The sequence below is a fragment of the Meles meles genome, chromosome 2 (assembly GCF_922984935.1).
Source record: "Meles meles chromosome 2, mMelMel3.1 paternal haplotype, whole genome shotgun sequence".
NCBI classification, from domain to species: domain Eukaryota; kingdom Metazoa; phylum Chordata; class Mammalia; order Carnivora; family Mustelidae; genus Meles; species Meles meles.
In genome coordinates, this window is record NC_060067.1 from 104,216,039 (window position 1) to 104,232,091 (window position 16,053).

General features: G+C 32.1%; 1 protein-coding gene across 2 annotated transcripts in view; it reads left to right on the plus strand.

Annotated features, from left to right (window-relative positions):
• TBCK (TBC1 domain containing kinase) overlaps nt 1-16,053 on the plus strand; it is a 214,400-nt gene that overhangs the window by 104,052 nt on the left and 94,295 nt on the right. For both annotated transcript variants that reach the window (XM_045998022.1, XM_045998021.1), the window contains exons 21-22: nt 13,051-13,087; nt 14,153-14,314. In XM_045998022.1, the coding sequence (XP_045853978.1) occupies nt 13,051-13,087; nt 14,153-14,314 (199 nt within the window). The remainder of the gene's footprint in view (nt 1-13,050; nt 13,088-14,152; nt 14,315-16,053) is intronic.

A 16,053-nucleotide genomic window follows, 5' to 3' on the forward strand; every position in this document is an offset into this window, starting at 1 on the left:
TTGTTTCTTTTTGGTTTGATGTATTTTGTTGGCCTATTTCTCAAGTCTGTAGATAATGTTAAGACTATTTTTAAATTTAGTTTTGAAAACAGATTTGATATTTTTAATATAGAGATTGTTGACAGTGGATAGTGGTGGAAGGCATGTGATGAAATGAAGGACTTTTCTAACATTTTTCTTACTCTATTAATAATCACATATTTTTAGTTGCATTTAGTAGTTTGTATATGCAGTGTGTTTTTGTTTTTGTCTTTTTCCTTGAATTACTATCTTCAGTGTTCTACCTTTAAAATAATTACCTAGGTGACTTTCTGCACCTCTAAAAATGCAGGCTAGGTTCATCAAGGGCAGGGGTGGGCACTTTTGTAATAAGATCGTGAACAGAGTTTCCTACTCAGTAACTAATCCTATCAAAGTAAGCCTTCATTAATCTTCCATCATTGAAATGCAGGCTCCCATTGCAGGGAAAGATTGTGATTTCTGTCTCCTTTCCATTTGCTGTGGGTCACAGAACTCTGAATATTGAGCACTGTAGTAGCGTGAATAGTTAGGAATATTGTGCACTGATGTGATGCTTAGATTATATATGTCACGGGAGTTATGTTATTTCCATATAAATAGGGTGAGTAATGTGTATTTGGCAAAATTGGGGCCAGGGTGATTTTTATCATTTTTGTCTTGATGTATGTTTCTGCTTCTGAAAATATATGTGGACTTTGAAATGATAACATGGAAGTGTTTCTTCATTCTTAAGGAAACTACTTTCTAAAATGCTATGAATAGCATTCAGCTTGAAAATTATGAAAAGTTATCGGGTGGCCATTAATGTTAAGGGCTGTATCTCAGTACTATATGTGCCTTTTGAACCTACTGTCACTGCTAAAGATTAAGCTAACAATTCAGTTATAAGCAAGTATGCTGGCAAAACCATGGTCATTTAACTGCAGTCTTAATGGATGCTATCCTAATACTGATTTTCTCCTTCCTTTTCAAAATGTATATTCAGCTGAGTTTGTACTAACAGAAAGCATGAAAGGATTGTTCAAAGATATTTATGTATTTATTTGTTTATTTTGTTTGTTTGTTCTTTGATTTATTCCTGGTCTTCATGTTGTTAATGCTACAGAAAGAAATTTTAGATTTTAATCTAAAGAGACTACTGGTAATGAGCTTTTTAGATTTTATCAAGATATGGTTACAGGATAAATTAGGAAAGTGTACCTTATTTAGGATCTCCCATTACAGGCGTCCCCACTGACCTGTTCTAGTCCATCTAGACAAAATGTTCTAGTCCAGCCAGACAAAATCTGGCTACTGCTATGAAGTACCCAATATTAGTCCTAATCACATTCTACTGACTTTGGATTCATTAAGGCCCCTGAATACAAATGGCTTATTGAGCCACTTTTCTCCCAAGAGTTTAATGACCTTTCAGAAATGGCTCTCTTCTTAGAAATCAAAGACATTAATTTCACAGGACATGATAAAGTAATATTTTGGTAACTTCTTGCTAAGAACACATATACACAAGTTAAATACCCAGGAAGTTTCTCTTAGTAAATCCTCTCTTGAATCTCCCTCAGTCTGTTGCCAATCTAACGTATCTTTCTACTGGTTGAGAGACAAGTGAAAGGAAGTATGGCATAATGTGGTGATTTTCAAACTTTTTGATCTTGAGACCTCTTAGGGATCAAGGATACCAAAGAGTTTTGTTTATGTGGGTTATATCTACCAATATTTACTAAGACATTTAAAAAATATTTATGTATTAATTTGTTTTAAAGTGGCAGCAAAGCCACTGCATGTTAACCACAATAATGTATTTTTCTGAAAAATAATTGCTTTCCAAAATAAATAAATAAATAAATAAATAAATAAATAAATAATGGAGGAGTGGTATTATTTTACATTTTTGCAGTCTCTGTTTAATAGAAAAAAGCTAGATTCTCATATCTGCTTCTGAATTTAGTCTGTTGTGAATCATTGTTTTGGTTGAAATGTATGAAGAAAATTAGGACTTATACAGACATGTAATTGGCAAAGGTCTTTTTCAGACAGTGGTAGTTTCTTAAAAGCCTAGTTGCAAGGTACAATCTAAAACCATACCAATGAACTTTTAATACTCTGTTTCATTCAAATTGATCATTGTATCTTGCACTTTGACTTTTACCCACATATGATTTTGTTATGTCATGTGTTGGTCATTTAAAATACTAGTTCACTGAATTATGCAAATCTAACTATGAAACATTTCATTATACAATATTTTTTAAAAATCACATTCATTAATATGACCATTGATCTCATCCAAAAAAATCATTAAGTATTGGAAGGCTGCCAAGCTCACAGTGGCAGAAACAAGTTTTCTAAAATTTTAATATTCACCTGACTGCTAGAATTTTTTCTTGAAGTGACAGGCTCACTTCATTCATTTTTGAGGAATAGTTGCCTAATATAAAAGCCTGGAAAAAATAATTGTTTATATGTCATGCTTGCAAGGAAAAAAATTGTATTCTTGGGGGGGAAAAAAGCACCTGCCTTAACTCACATCTCAAATGATTGCGCAAGTGCTTTTTCTCAAAACAATCTTTATAATTCAATATAGTATGTGTTTTAGGCATACTTCCCATTTTGTCTCATGAAACATTTAAAAAGGTACTTAATAAAATTATTAATTTTAATCTTTTCACAAGAATCTGTTACACATTAGTGCCATGACCTTGATTTTTAATAAGGTACCAGCAATTTTATCCACCAGTGGCTTTGCAAAGAACAAAAAAGTACCTTAGTATTATCGTGAAAGCAGCTTTGAGTATGTGTACCCCTAAAGGGTCTTGAAGTTCCCCAGAAGTCTGTGACCACAACTTGAGAAAACTGGTATAGAGAGAAGACATTCTGACACTGGCATCAAATGGGCCAGGGTTCTAATCCTGACTCTTCAACTTACTAGCTAAATACTTGTTAGTTTTTTGTTCATAGTCCTATTGCTATTAATGTTGATTATAATAACTCTTACCTCAAAGGATCATTGTGATGATTAAATGAGATAATACATATAAACTATTCTTGTTCTACTTACTGTTAAAGTCTGATCACATACTAATTCTTTGGTTAGATTAATATGATTTACGTTTAGAAAAGCATGTTATTACAAATTGTACTATATGTATTATTTTGCTACATCAGTTAATGAATAAATACTTTGTCAAAGGCAGCATGGTATTAATAACAATAAAGACTTTCTTGCTCGCCTTACTTGGAGAGATTGCCACTCATCACTTTGAATTGTAACCGTTTTTATTTGCTTGATTTTTTTTTTAATTTGCTTGAGTTTTAAGGTGTTTTTCTATCTCCCAGAAAGTGCTACATAACAGGTCTTATAGTCTTTTACTTAAGGTAAATTAATTTTGTTTGAAATTTTTAAAAAGTTTTTTAGTACTGAGATAATTGGAATGGCACTCTGAAATTGAAAAGTACCTAATCCTTCCCTAAAATAATACTGTGGATCTCAGAACTGTTAAATTATCCAACTGATTTTATTACTAACTTCTACTTTGTAGTTTTTCAATTCAATATTTTAAGTCAAGTAAAAATAGAGAAAGAAATGATTATACAGTTACTTATTTTTTAATTTGATTTTCTTTTTTTTAGAATTAGGGAAATAAATACTTGCAAAAGATGTAATATAACCTTTTGTATACAAAAGAAAATCATTTACCATCTGAGTCCAATGGACCTTTTTAATTGTTTTTATATGTTTAAATCATTTTGTAGTAATTTGTAGAAGTAGAATGAAGACATAGCAGAAAATTATTAAAATTTCAGTAAGAATATGAACATAGCAACTCAAAATTTTAATCTATATATTCCTTATTTTGAAAGTATATATTTGTGAAGTGTGCTATGTGGTTTGAACTTACTGCTTATGCATGAATCTAGAAGATATCTATCTTGTAAATAGTGGTTCTAGATTTCAAATACATCTCCAGTTGATTCTAGCTAATTCCTGGTTCTTCTTGTACCTGCATGTTTAAAGCACAGTTATAAAAAAAAAATAAAAATAAATAAAAAATAAAAAACATAAAGCACAGTTATCTAAACAAAACATTAATAAACCTCATAACTTTGTTGGAGAACAGCTATCCTTTTTATTCAATAATTGCAATATAGTTTCATTTTAGATGAATAAATACAAATTAGATAAATAAATATAATGATTTTTTCTTTCTAATTATCTGTTTCCTTCCAGTTGTGTTGTAACACACCTACCTTTAGCATTTATCCACTTAAGTTGTATGAAACTTTGGTGTAGAAATATCATTTTAAAAATTAAAACTTTCTCTCTGAGGAACTGTTTACTCCATTTAAATGAAAGATTAAGATTAAACAACTTTGTTAATTATGTAATGATATAGAATTTAAAATGTTATAAATTTTAAATGATGTAAAAATAATATATAAGAGTATACAGAATATAATGGGGCACCTGGGTGGCTCAGTGAGTTAAGCCTCTGCCTTCAGCTCAGGTCATGATCTCTGGGTCCTGGGTTCAAGTCCCGCATCAGGCTCTCTGCTCAGCAAGGAGCTCGCTTCCTTCTCTCTCTGCCTGACTCTCTGCCCACTTGTGATCTCTCTCTTTCAAATAAGTAAATAAAATCTTTTAAAAAAAAAGAGTATAGGGGCGCCTGGGTGGCTCAGTGGGTTAAGCCGCTGCCTTCGGCTCAGGTCATGATCTCGGGGTCCTGGGATCGAGTCCCACATCGGGCTCTCTGCTCAGCAGGGAGCCTGCTTCCCTCTCTCTCTCTCTCTGCCTGCCTCTCTATCTACTTGTGATCTCTCTCTGTCAAATAAATAAATAAAAAATAAATAAATAAATAAATAAATAAAAAGAGTATATGAGAGTATACAATTAAGAGTATACACAATGAAGAGTATTATATATAATTATAATTATATGTGATTAATATATATATTAAGAGTATATGTATGAGTATATAAACTTATTATACATAATAAGTTATGTCGAAAAAAAGCCCTATAACTCAACTTAATTTTATCTTCTCTACTATCCTTGTGTAGTATAAAGAACAATAGACTGGCAGTTAGAAGCCCTGGAGTCTAGTGCCTGCTTTAAAAGTTATATACCTGTGATTTTGGCATAGTGACTCACTTGAGCCTCAGGTGGCTGATTAGTAAATTAGAAAAAATAAATGATGTCTACCTTGACTAGCCACAGGACTCTTGTGAGCCTTAAATAAGTTGAAATCTAAACAGTGAATACTGTTACGCTGAAAAGAAATTAAAAAAAAAAAGTTGAAATCTATGAAAATGCTTTATAAAAAATGGTGATGATGCAGTGTGAGCACATGTTAGATAGAGAAAAAAGATTTGGATTCTTAGGAAGTTTCAAGCCTCAAACCAAACAAATTATCATAATAGTTAAAAATAAATAAGTAAACTTGCATTATCATTGAGGGAATCCACCATCAATAATCTGTCAAAGAATGTCAGATGATTTGGATATAGGTAAAATTTTCTTATTGTCAGAGAACAGGGAATACATATCCTGGAAATTTAAGTTTGACTTCATACCCTAGCAAGGAGTCAAATGGTATTGATTCAATAGCACCATGTTCCATACTACTTTATTTCATCTATCTTTTCATATATATGAGCCAAGTGTTTACATTTCTTTGGATCTGCCACAGTACCTAGCACAGTTGTTTTCCTGTATAAGAAGGCAGTAATACTGGTTGCTTTATTTTAGAACAGTCTTTTGCTTAAAGATTACTGGTTTACAAAAATACCAGAATGTAATTTTTTTTTCTATTTAAAATATCCTAAAGAGTTGCTCTGTGAATCACTCTGTTATCTTAATAGATTTATAATTTTCATCTCTGGATTATTATTCCATAAAGGCAGTTATGGAAGTGAAGGTGGGTTTTGTTCTTAGAAGTATAAGGTATTTCCCCACAATTCTAAAAAATAAAAAATGGGGAGTACTGCTAAAGAAGGAGAGCTGTTTAGTACTGCTTTTGCTTTTACTATATATTTTTTGTTGTTCATGTGAAACCCTTTCCCATTCCACTGAATTTCCTGTTTTACTGAATTTACTCTGATTTAACATAAAGCATCATTGTATTCATCATTGAAGGAGATGATGGTCTTTTGAACATGAGTGGCATAATACAACGGTTAAGTCTTATAGAGCATTTTCTTGATTTTCAAATATTTTCTTTTGTAGCAACCTTTGTTATACTATATGTAGCTAAGAGGATGATAATAAGTCAGACATAGACAAAATAAAGGATGGAGAATTTGTAAAGTAAAAGAAACAGAACTAATGTAAGGAAATTTGACATATTTTTTTACTCAGAGTAGGTGTCATGGGACTGAGGAATGTTGATTCTGCAAGCCAGCAGGAGGGTAAATACTTTAGCCTTCTTAGGTTATGCTTCGCCTTTATTGAATCTACCCCAACCTGTAAAACATGTACAATTCCCAGTGCTTAGAGTTCCTTCTCCTTACCTTCCACTCCTGCACTCCTTATTCCAGAGTGTGTGAATCTTTAGTTAGATGGCTTTGTGAGACCTCAGCCCTTTGGGTTCTTAAAATACATTTTTTATTACAAGAGTTTCTGGACTGTTATTAAGAATGATCATTGTAATTCCTATACTGATGTCTGATACATTCTCTGCCAGGTGTTTTAGGTCCATTAACTAATCTTCACAACTATCATAAAGGTATAAAGAGATCACTAAGTCTAAAGTATCAAGAAAATATGTGAGAGTCTCTATCCCTGCTAAACAAAATCACCACCAAAAACCTGTTAGTTCTTAAGCATTCTTTTGTGAGTGGGTGGATATTTATTTCCCTAATGCAGAGTCAGTATGAGGCATGACTAATGGTCAATGTGTATTTTATAGAGGTAACTTAAATGTAAACATACTTCTTACTTGAGGCAAACAGAAAGTACCCTATATGCTCATAAGAAGGTAGATTAAGAAAGTCAACTAAAAGGATTCCCTTTTATAATAACAATTATATTACATACACTATGATAATGAAAATAACAATTTTATTGTTATTAATATTAATAAAGAGAGAATATGTAATATGTAAATAAATACACATTTGACAAAAAGATTCATCCAGAGTTTATAAGAAATATTTCCTTTTTTTAAGCTTTTACATTTGTGTAAATTTACAGTTATTTAGGCCATAATTTTCTACTTTTTAAAATCAAGGTAGTGAGCTTCCGACCTTTGTTTTTCCTATTGATATTTGTAATTTTGATATTACCAAACCATTTGGAAAGATGTCCTGAAATGCTAAATATCACTGTTCTTTCTTGATGTAGCTAGGGGGCAGTATTTACTCAGCTGACTCTTAAGTAGACTACCACTAGGCCAAACAGAGCAAAATAATTTAATGATCTGGAGGAAATAGCTAAAGCATGTTTGTTTGTTTGTTTTTTCCATTGGGTTTCAGTTTCCATCTTTAATCAGGAAGAGAGAATAATATCTCTAACCTAATAAAACTAATTTTGTATATTTTTAGTATTTGAAATGAAATATTTCATTATTTATTTTTTTAAATAAAATCTGAACTAGCCTAGTATTCAAAATTATGTTATACTGCTGTCTTTCTCATGTATTAGACTATATTATGAAGATGTACCAATATCCTAAGAAATTACTTAAGATCAAGATGTCAGTTAAAATTTTAGAAGGAAGAAATAAAGAAAGAATAAATAACAGGTACTACCATTTCACAGAATATATTACCTACTTATTTGCCTGGATTTAGTTGGTAAGAGGTGACTGGTGCTGGTGAGCACTTAGGAGTTGTTATATATTAAAGAAATGTTTTCAACTTGAATTTTTACTTTTCAATATTATTAGAATATGCTTCATTTCACTTATTTCTAATAACTCTTTTTGTAATTGTTATCAAAGAAGATTTGCTCATTCTCTTATTATTTCATATTTATTGAAAACTTCTCAAGAAAGTATATAATCTCATATTTGGATCTTTTAATCTATCCCTTTCAGTTATTCTCATTATATATTTTATTCTTTCTTTCAGCAAATATTTGAGTGCCATTTTCCTAGGCTGTAGGTATGTCAATGGGAAAAAAAAAAAAAAAACGGGCAAAATCTCTGCCCTCATTAAATTCATATTCTAGTGGGGGATAGATAATAAAAAAGATAAATATACTGTGTGATATGTTGGGTAGTGGTAAGTACTAAAGAGAAAAAAAAAACTAAAGTAGGGACATGAATGTGAAGTGCTCAGATGAAGAAGAAAGTGAATTTTTAAATAACATAGTCAGACAAGGGAGTTGGGGGGATGGGTTGGGGGTTAAGGGATTAAGGAGCACACTTGTGATGAACACCCAGTGATGTATGGACGTGCTGAATCACTGTATTGTACACCAGAAACTAATATAACACTGTAAACTGGAATTTAAAACTCGAGGGGGAGAGAGAGAGGAGAAAAAGGAAGTGGGGACAGAAAGAAGGAAGGGAGGGAAGAAGGAAGGAGAACAGAAAAGGACGAAGGGAAGGGATGGGAAGGGAAGAGAGAAAGAAAGGAGAAAGGAAGGAAGTCAGGGAAAGCCTCATGAGAAAAGTGACTTTTACATAAATGCCTTAAGGAACTGAGTGAAAGAGCAATCGAAGCAGAAGCAACAGCAAGTGCTAAAGCTCTGAGGTATAAGCATGTCAGTCAGGGATGTCGGAGAAGCAGCCAGGAGACCCATGTGACAGGAACTTGATGAACAAGAAGATGAGAGTCAAAGAGGACCAGGTTTTACATCAAACCAGACTGCATAGTTTTGACTTAAACTTTTACAGTGGTGGAAAGCAACTGGATACTGTTGACCAAAGGAATGCCATGTTCTGATTTAGACATTTTAACAAGATCATTCGGCTGTTAGGATAAGAGAAACCCAAGGAGGAACAAAGATGGAATTTAAAAAGTTAATCATGCACTATTGTAATAATCTAGGCAAGAGTAGCTTGAATCGGGAAATTCGTGGTAGGGGTGGTAAGCAGTTTTTACATTCTGGATAAATTTTGAAGGTAGAGCCAGCAGGATTGCTGATGATAGATGTACAGTGTAGGAGAAAGAGAAGTTAAGAATGATTCCAGAATTTTTTACCTGGGCAATTAGAACAGAGTTGCTCTTCACTGAGATTTGGAAGACTATGCTTGGAGGCACAGATTTTTGAAGTAGTCTCAGGAGTTCAGTTTGGGATATGTTAAATGTATATCTGTTAGACACACAAGTGGAAATGTCAAGCTGGCATGTGGGTTTAGACATGTGGGTTTGGAATTCAGGGTAGAGGTCTGGGATGGAGCTACAAAAATGGGAGAGTCCTCACACTATATAATCATTTGGAGAAAAGTAGAAAAGAGGAAAAGTCCAAGGACTGAAAATAGGGCACACCAATATTTAAGTCAGGGAGATGAAGAAGAACCAGCAAAGGAGATGGAGCAACAGTCAAAAAGGTGAGAAGAAAAGGAGATGAATGTGATCTTGGAAGTCAAATGGGAGAGGCTGGTTGAGAAGGGAAGAGTTGTTAACTGGCAGACCCTGATGATTGGTAAAAAGGAATTGAGAATAGAATTGGCTATAGATTTAGCAATGTGCAAATCTTTTATGACAAAGATAAGAACAGTTTTGGTAGTGAGGTGGAGATAAGAACCTAAATGAAATGAATTGAGAGAATATGTAATGAACAGTGAATTCCTTACAGGCTGGGGCTATGTTTTATTCACTGCTATTTCCTGTCTGTCAGGCAGAGAGTGAGTTCTCCCTTACTCTGTCTTCTATTAGCTATGACTCTGTTGTGTTTTCTAATTGGTTTCCTTAGGATTGATACAGTGGTCCTCAAACAGACAGTTTTGCCTCCCAGAGGATTTTTGGCAATGTCTGAAGACATTTTTGATGAAACTGGGCGAATGCTACTGGGATCTAGTGAGTGGAGGCTGGATTGCTGCATTATCTGAAAATGCAAAGGACATTCCCAACCAAAAGTTATCTAACCTAAAATGGGAATAGTGGTGAAGTTAAGAAATTCTGGTTTATATTATAATTCTTTAACTTTCCACAGTTTGCTTTCAAGTAATATTATATCACTTCAGAGATAGTATGTACTTCCATTTTCCCCTCCCAGTGTTTATGTTATAGTTTCCTAAATTTTATTTCTACATATATTATAAACCCCACAATAAATTACATTTTTGCTTTAAAGAGCCAACTATTTTAAATATTTTTTAATAAAGTCTTATATTCAACCACATACACCATTTACAGTTCCTGTATCTGTTCATTTTCTCTAGATCTAGGTTTCCCTCTGGTATCATTTCCCTTCTGCCTGAAAGACTTCTTTGGCATTTCTGGTAGTGATCAACTTTTTCAGTTCGTGTATGTGTGGAAGAGTCCTTATTTTACCTTTTGTCTTTGAAAGAGATTTTTGCTGAGCATACAATTCTACATAGTCAGATTTTTTTAATACTTTAAAATGTTTATACTTTAAAAATGTTACTACACTGTCATTTGGTGGGCACTGACAAGAAAATATTTTTTGAGAAGAACCTTCTCAATTGATACTCTTACATAGTGTGTGTGTGTTTGTGTGTGTGTGTGTGTGTGTGTCTGTGTGTGTGTGTGTGTGTTTTCTCTAGTTACGGTGTAAGATTTTTCTCTTTACCACTGATTTTGAGAAATTTGAATATGATGTGCGTTGATGTGGTTTTCTTCATGGTTCTTTTTAGGGGGATCTTGAGATTATTGGATCTATTAGCTAATAGTTTTCATCAAATTTGAAAAATGTTCGAGCTATTGTTTCTTGAAATATTTTTTTCTGTTCCCTCATCTTTTCTCTCTCTCTTTTCATATCTCTAATTACATATATATTTAGCTGATTGGAGTTGCTCACTGATGCTTAGGGCTTTTTTTTTTCCCCCGGTCCTTTTTTTCCTGATTTGGTTTCATTTTGGGTACTTTTTATTTCGAGGTTTTCAAGTTTACTAATTTTTTCATCTGCAGTGTCTGATCTGCTCTTAATCCCATCCAGTATGTATATGTTTATCTCAAACATTGTACTTTTCATCTCTAAAAGTTTGATTTTTTTTATCTGCCATGTCTCTCCTTAATATAAATATCCTTAACTTTTTGAACATATGAAATACCATTATAAAAAGTATCTTAACATCATTGCCTGGTATTACAAACATTTATATCAGTTCTGTGTGTGTTTTGATTGAATTATTTTTCTCTTCATTATGGATCACTTTTTTCTGCTACTTTTTACTATCAGTATTTATTTTTTATTAGGTCCCAGTCATTGTGAATTTTACCTTGTTGAATATTGGATATTTATATGTTCTTATAAATATTCTTGAGCTTTATTTTGGGATGTAGCTAACTAACATTTAAATAATTTGATCCTTTCAAAGCTTGCTTTTACAGTTTATTAAATAAGACCATAACAGCATAATTTGGGACCATAATTTTGCTAATATTACTAAGGCAATATTCTCTTTTGAGTACTCTACCGAATTACTTGTTTATTACAGGTTTTTTGTTTGTTTATTAATTTGTTTCTTTATTCTGACTGGTGGTAAGATGAACTTTTCCTGGCTTTGTGTGAGCCTGGCAAGTTTTCCCTCTGATCTTTTGAAGTGATTCCTTCCCTACTTTGTGTAGATTCCTCATACAATGATACCCTCTTCCCTATGTGGGAAAACAGATAACTAGCGTGTTGCTGAAGTAATTCAGTTAAGATTCCCAATGGCAAATAATTGGTTTTGATCAGGAGGATAGAGGTATTATAATTTAATTTATGTCATGTCCTTTAAAGAAAGAAAAGATAAACAATAATAATGAAACTAATATTTAATTTTGTTGTATTTTGTTTTCTACAATCCATATTCTTTACAGTGAAGTCACATACCTTGGTACTCTTCAGTTTTTCCTTTTATAATGTCACTTGAAAGAACTCTCTCTGTGTCAATGTATATAAATGATCTTGTGGAGAGCAATGAGTTTTATTCCACATACAGTACTTAGATTTTTGATGTAGTGTATAATTATACCTAGGATTCTTGACCAGCATTTTAATAGCATAAATATTCAGTCGTGTGCTATGCAAAGACGTATGCAACTCTACTGATAAAATCGTAAATGATAGGTACTGAAAGAATATTTATTTAAACCCTATAGGTAGTGCAGAAATCTTTATCTAATGGTAGACAGCATTCATACAGAAAGTAAAATAAAACTAGAGCTTTTTCATATTTTTCTATAAATTATTACTGATTTTTGATACTATACTGACAAAGGTGATTTTACTCTATTTTTAGAAATTAGGAGTGATTTCTAACTTTCAAAATGTCAAAAAATTAATTGAAAGTATGTGTACGTGTGTGTGTATTTATTTTCATCCTAGGCAGTAAACTTAGGAAAATAAATTTGTCACTCAGCTATAGACCCAAATTATTGACCCAAATTATTTCATTTCTAGATCTTATTACTTTTAGTTTGTTATGAAACTTCGTATTAATTTAGAGAGTGGTTATAGAAAGCATATGCTTCATAGCAGCTTTTTGTAAGACATTTTGGACATTTTTCAAATACCATCTTATCAATTCTCAAAAATACTAAGGGTAACTTCACACTGATAAGGACCATTGAAATCCCAGAAATGTTTTTGTACAATCTGAAAGTACACCCTTGGAATTGGCTTGCTAGTATTGTGTTTGGGTTAGACATTGTCTTGAGTATTTTCTTTGATGAAATGAAGACATTCTGTGGAATAATCCTTGGCAGAAGTGTTATCTGCAGCATTTGTAAGAGATAATATTATTTAAAAGAGTATTTGTGGTAATAATTATAATTATCAACATTCACTCATATTTTAATCAGTGGGGTAGGCCAAAGCATCGAATATTTTTTACCATTCAGCTATTGATAATCATTGAATTATATTTTTTTTCTTTTTTATCCATCCCTGGCACCCCTGTCCTCTTCCACCCATAGCTCTATGCCATCCCTTGGTTTCTCACCATGTTTACTCGTAAGTATCATTTTCCCTTTTCTTTCAATATCGTATTAGTAAAAGGACAGTTCCATTTTTTCCTGGTATATTATAGCTATAGTTATATTAAAAGATATATTTATATAAGCATCCGTATGTAATTCTAATGTGATAGAGTTGGGTAGGGAGAAATGTGAATTGTTTTGAGGGTGAATATCAAAAAGAGTATTGCAAAGGATGAGTGTTGCATAGTGATGCATAGGATGCCTATCTGACATGTCATGACATCCATACAATCTCTGTCCTCTATTGAAAAAGAAATTAACAATAACTATAGTATTTATATAGAGTTTTTGGGACGGCAACTTTTACAAACCAAATGAGACTCAATTTTTAGAGCTCCTCTAGTAACTAATATTTTTGCTATTTCTAAACCTAGAATTCCTCTAGAAATTAAGCAGATTATGTGGATGTGTAATAGTTTAATCAATTGCAGATATTAATATGGAGGACATTATGCTTAAATGCATACAAATGATATATGGAATACCATAGTTAGAGTAGGTCTATATGCATTAGTCTGAAAAGATAGCTGCACTATCATTAAATGTAAAAAAATAAAGTTGCAAAAAATGGGACAAACTTTTTATGGGAATTTAATAAAGCAATTATTTAGAATGCATAATGAAAATGTAATAGCACTCAATCTAAAATAAGAATAAATTTCATCTAGGTAAGTAAACTTGTGAAAATAGTATAACAAGAAAATTCCAGGAAGAAATATAATGGATGGAACAACTATACCAGGATTGATGGTAGAGGTTAGAAAATGTCATCTATTTGACCAATCTGATTATCAATTTTTAAAGATGCCTTAGGAAACAATAAATATTGTATAAAAAGAATTATATAAACATTTTATGAAACCAAACCAAAAATAGCATTTATAAACATTTTCTAAAAACAGTTTGGTACTATGTGTTCTTAAACAGTTTTGACCATAAGGCATTTGCCATGTCTAGTAAAACAACTTGTTATTGTTTTAATTTCTGTTATTTTGTTTTTTTATTGTAATTAATGTATTTATATGTTGTTGTATTACAGATGTATTTCCACTGCACAAAATTTTCCACCTCTGGGATACCTTACTCCTTGGGAATTCCTCTTTCCCATTCTGTATTGGAGTAGCAATTCTCCAGCAGCTACGGGACCGGCTTTTGGCTAATGGCTTTAATGAGTGCATTCTTCTCTTCTCTGATTTACCAGGTACAGGAATAAATAAATAGAATCACTCAATGAAATGTAATTATAAGATAACGAGACAGTCTTATAGTAATTTGCAAAAATAATCATCTAAGCTTTCAAAATCTCTTCTTGAGCCCTGACTTCCTTCTCTGGATTCTGTCACTCATACACTGCCACAACTGCTGTTCCAGTATTGTAGGTATACACACCTGGGTCATACTAGATGGCTGTGTTTACTTTTAAGTCAGTAATACCACCAAAAGGGCAAATGAGCTGGGGGCAGTAACATATTTGCCTTCAATCTGGGGACAGGCCTGTTTATCTTCAGTTGCTAGAAAGTCAATATGGGCTACTTGGTTAGCTGTTTGAGAATCTGTATTTTCACAAAGATGTAGTCCATGTGGAACTTTGCTCTCTCCTATCCATAGCTGCTTACTAACCATTTGACAGTTTGAGGAAAGGAAACACAGTGCCCTTGGGAGAGCACATAACACTCCTGGGAAATTCCATGCCATGTAGTGTGGGATAGGAGGTTAAGTTATATATTATATTCACAAGCGAAGAGTTTGTAAATCTAGGTGTTAAATTATAAGTGTGGAAATAGGGAATTCAACTATGGTCTAAGCTTTGCTGCTGTGGTTGCAAAGATGAATATAATGTGATTACCTAGGATAAAACAGCATTTCATTGGCTCCAACCCTTCTGCTGAGTTTATTGTTGTTCATACTTTTAGGCAGGCACAAGTGACTGCTGGTAATAAATACACTTAGAGTTATCCAAGAGATGAATTTGCCTAAATACGAAGAACAAAAGAAAGGAGAGCATGTGTTGTAATCAGCACTGGGTATTATATAAGACTGGTGAATCACTGACCTCTCCTTGAAACTAATAATACATTGTATGTTAATTAATTGAATTTAAATTTTTAAAAAATGAGAAAAAAATAAATCCTCAAAAAAAAAAAAGAAAAGTTACCTTAAGATTATGCATTTATTAAGCACTCTCAAGAAGAATAAGCAAACTGTTACCTACCCTGATTTTTATCTTTAGTGGATGTCTGTATTTGGTACTTCACTATCTGTCTGTTGTTGAAAAATCTTCATCCTTTTGAGTAAATAATAACAAAAATGCTTAGATTTATTTAAAACTTCTCTTTCCTTCTTTCCCCCAAATTCAAAGCATCACCATCATCTAACTTACCAAACTTAAATAATTTTTTTATAAGAGCAAATAGTAGTTTAGTTCTTATATTTGCTTCTGGGAGATTCCTTTTGAAAATCAAATTAAATTTTTTCTTTTGGCATTGAATAGCAAAAAAGAAGCAGGTTTCACAAACTAGGAATACTGTCTGTACCCTGTAGATGTTTTCCTCTCACTCCCAACTTAAACAGAGGCCAAAGTAAATGGAGGATGGTTAATTAGGATTAAAAGACTTTTTCCGAAAAAAAAAAAAAAAAAAAAAAAGACTTTTTCCGGTCAGTTCTAAAAAAAAAAATAGGAAATGCTGATTGTGCATTTTGAAATCAAGCAAACTTAATACCTTTTCAATTTCATACATAAAAGTATCGTTAAACACTGGTGAAAGAATCTGTTGTCAGATTGTATAGGCATTATACATTATATTAATTATACATTATATTAATATAATATAATATATAATATAATATAATATAATATATATATTATATATATATAATATATAATAATATAATATAATATAATAATGTATATTAATTATACATTATATTAATATGCCTATA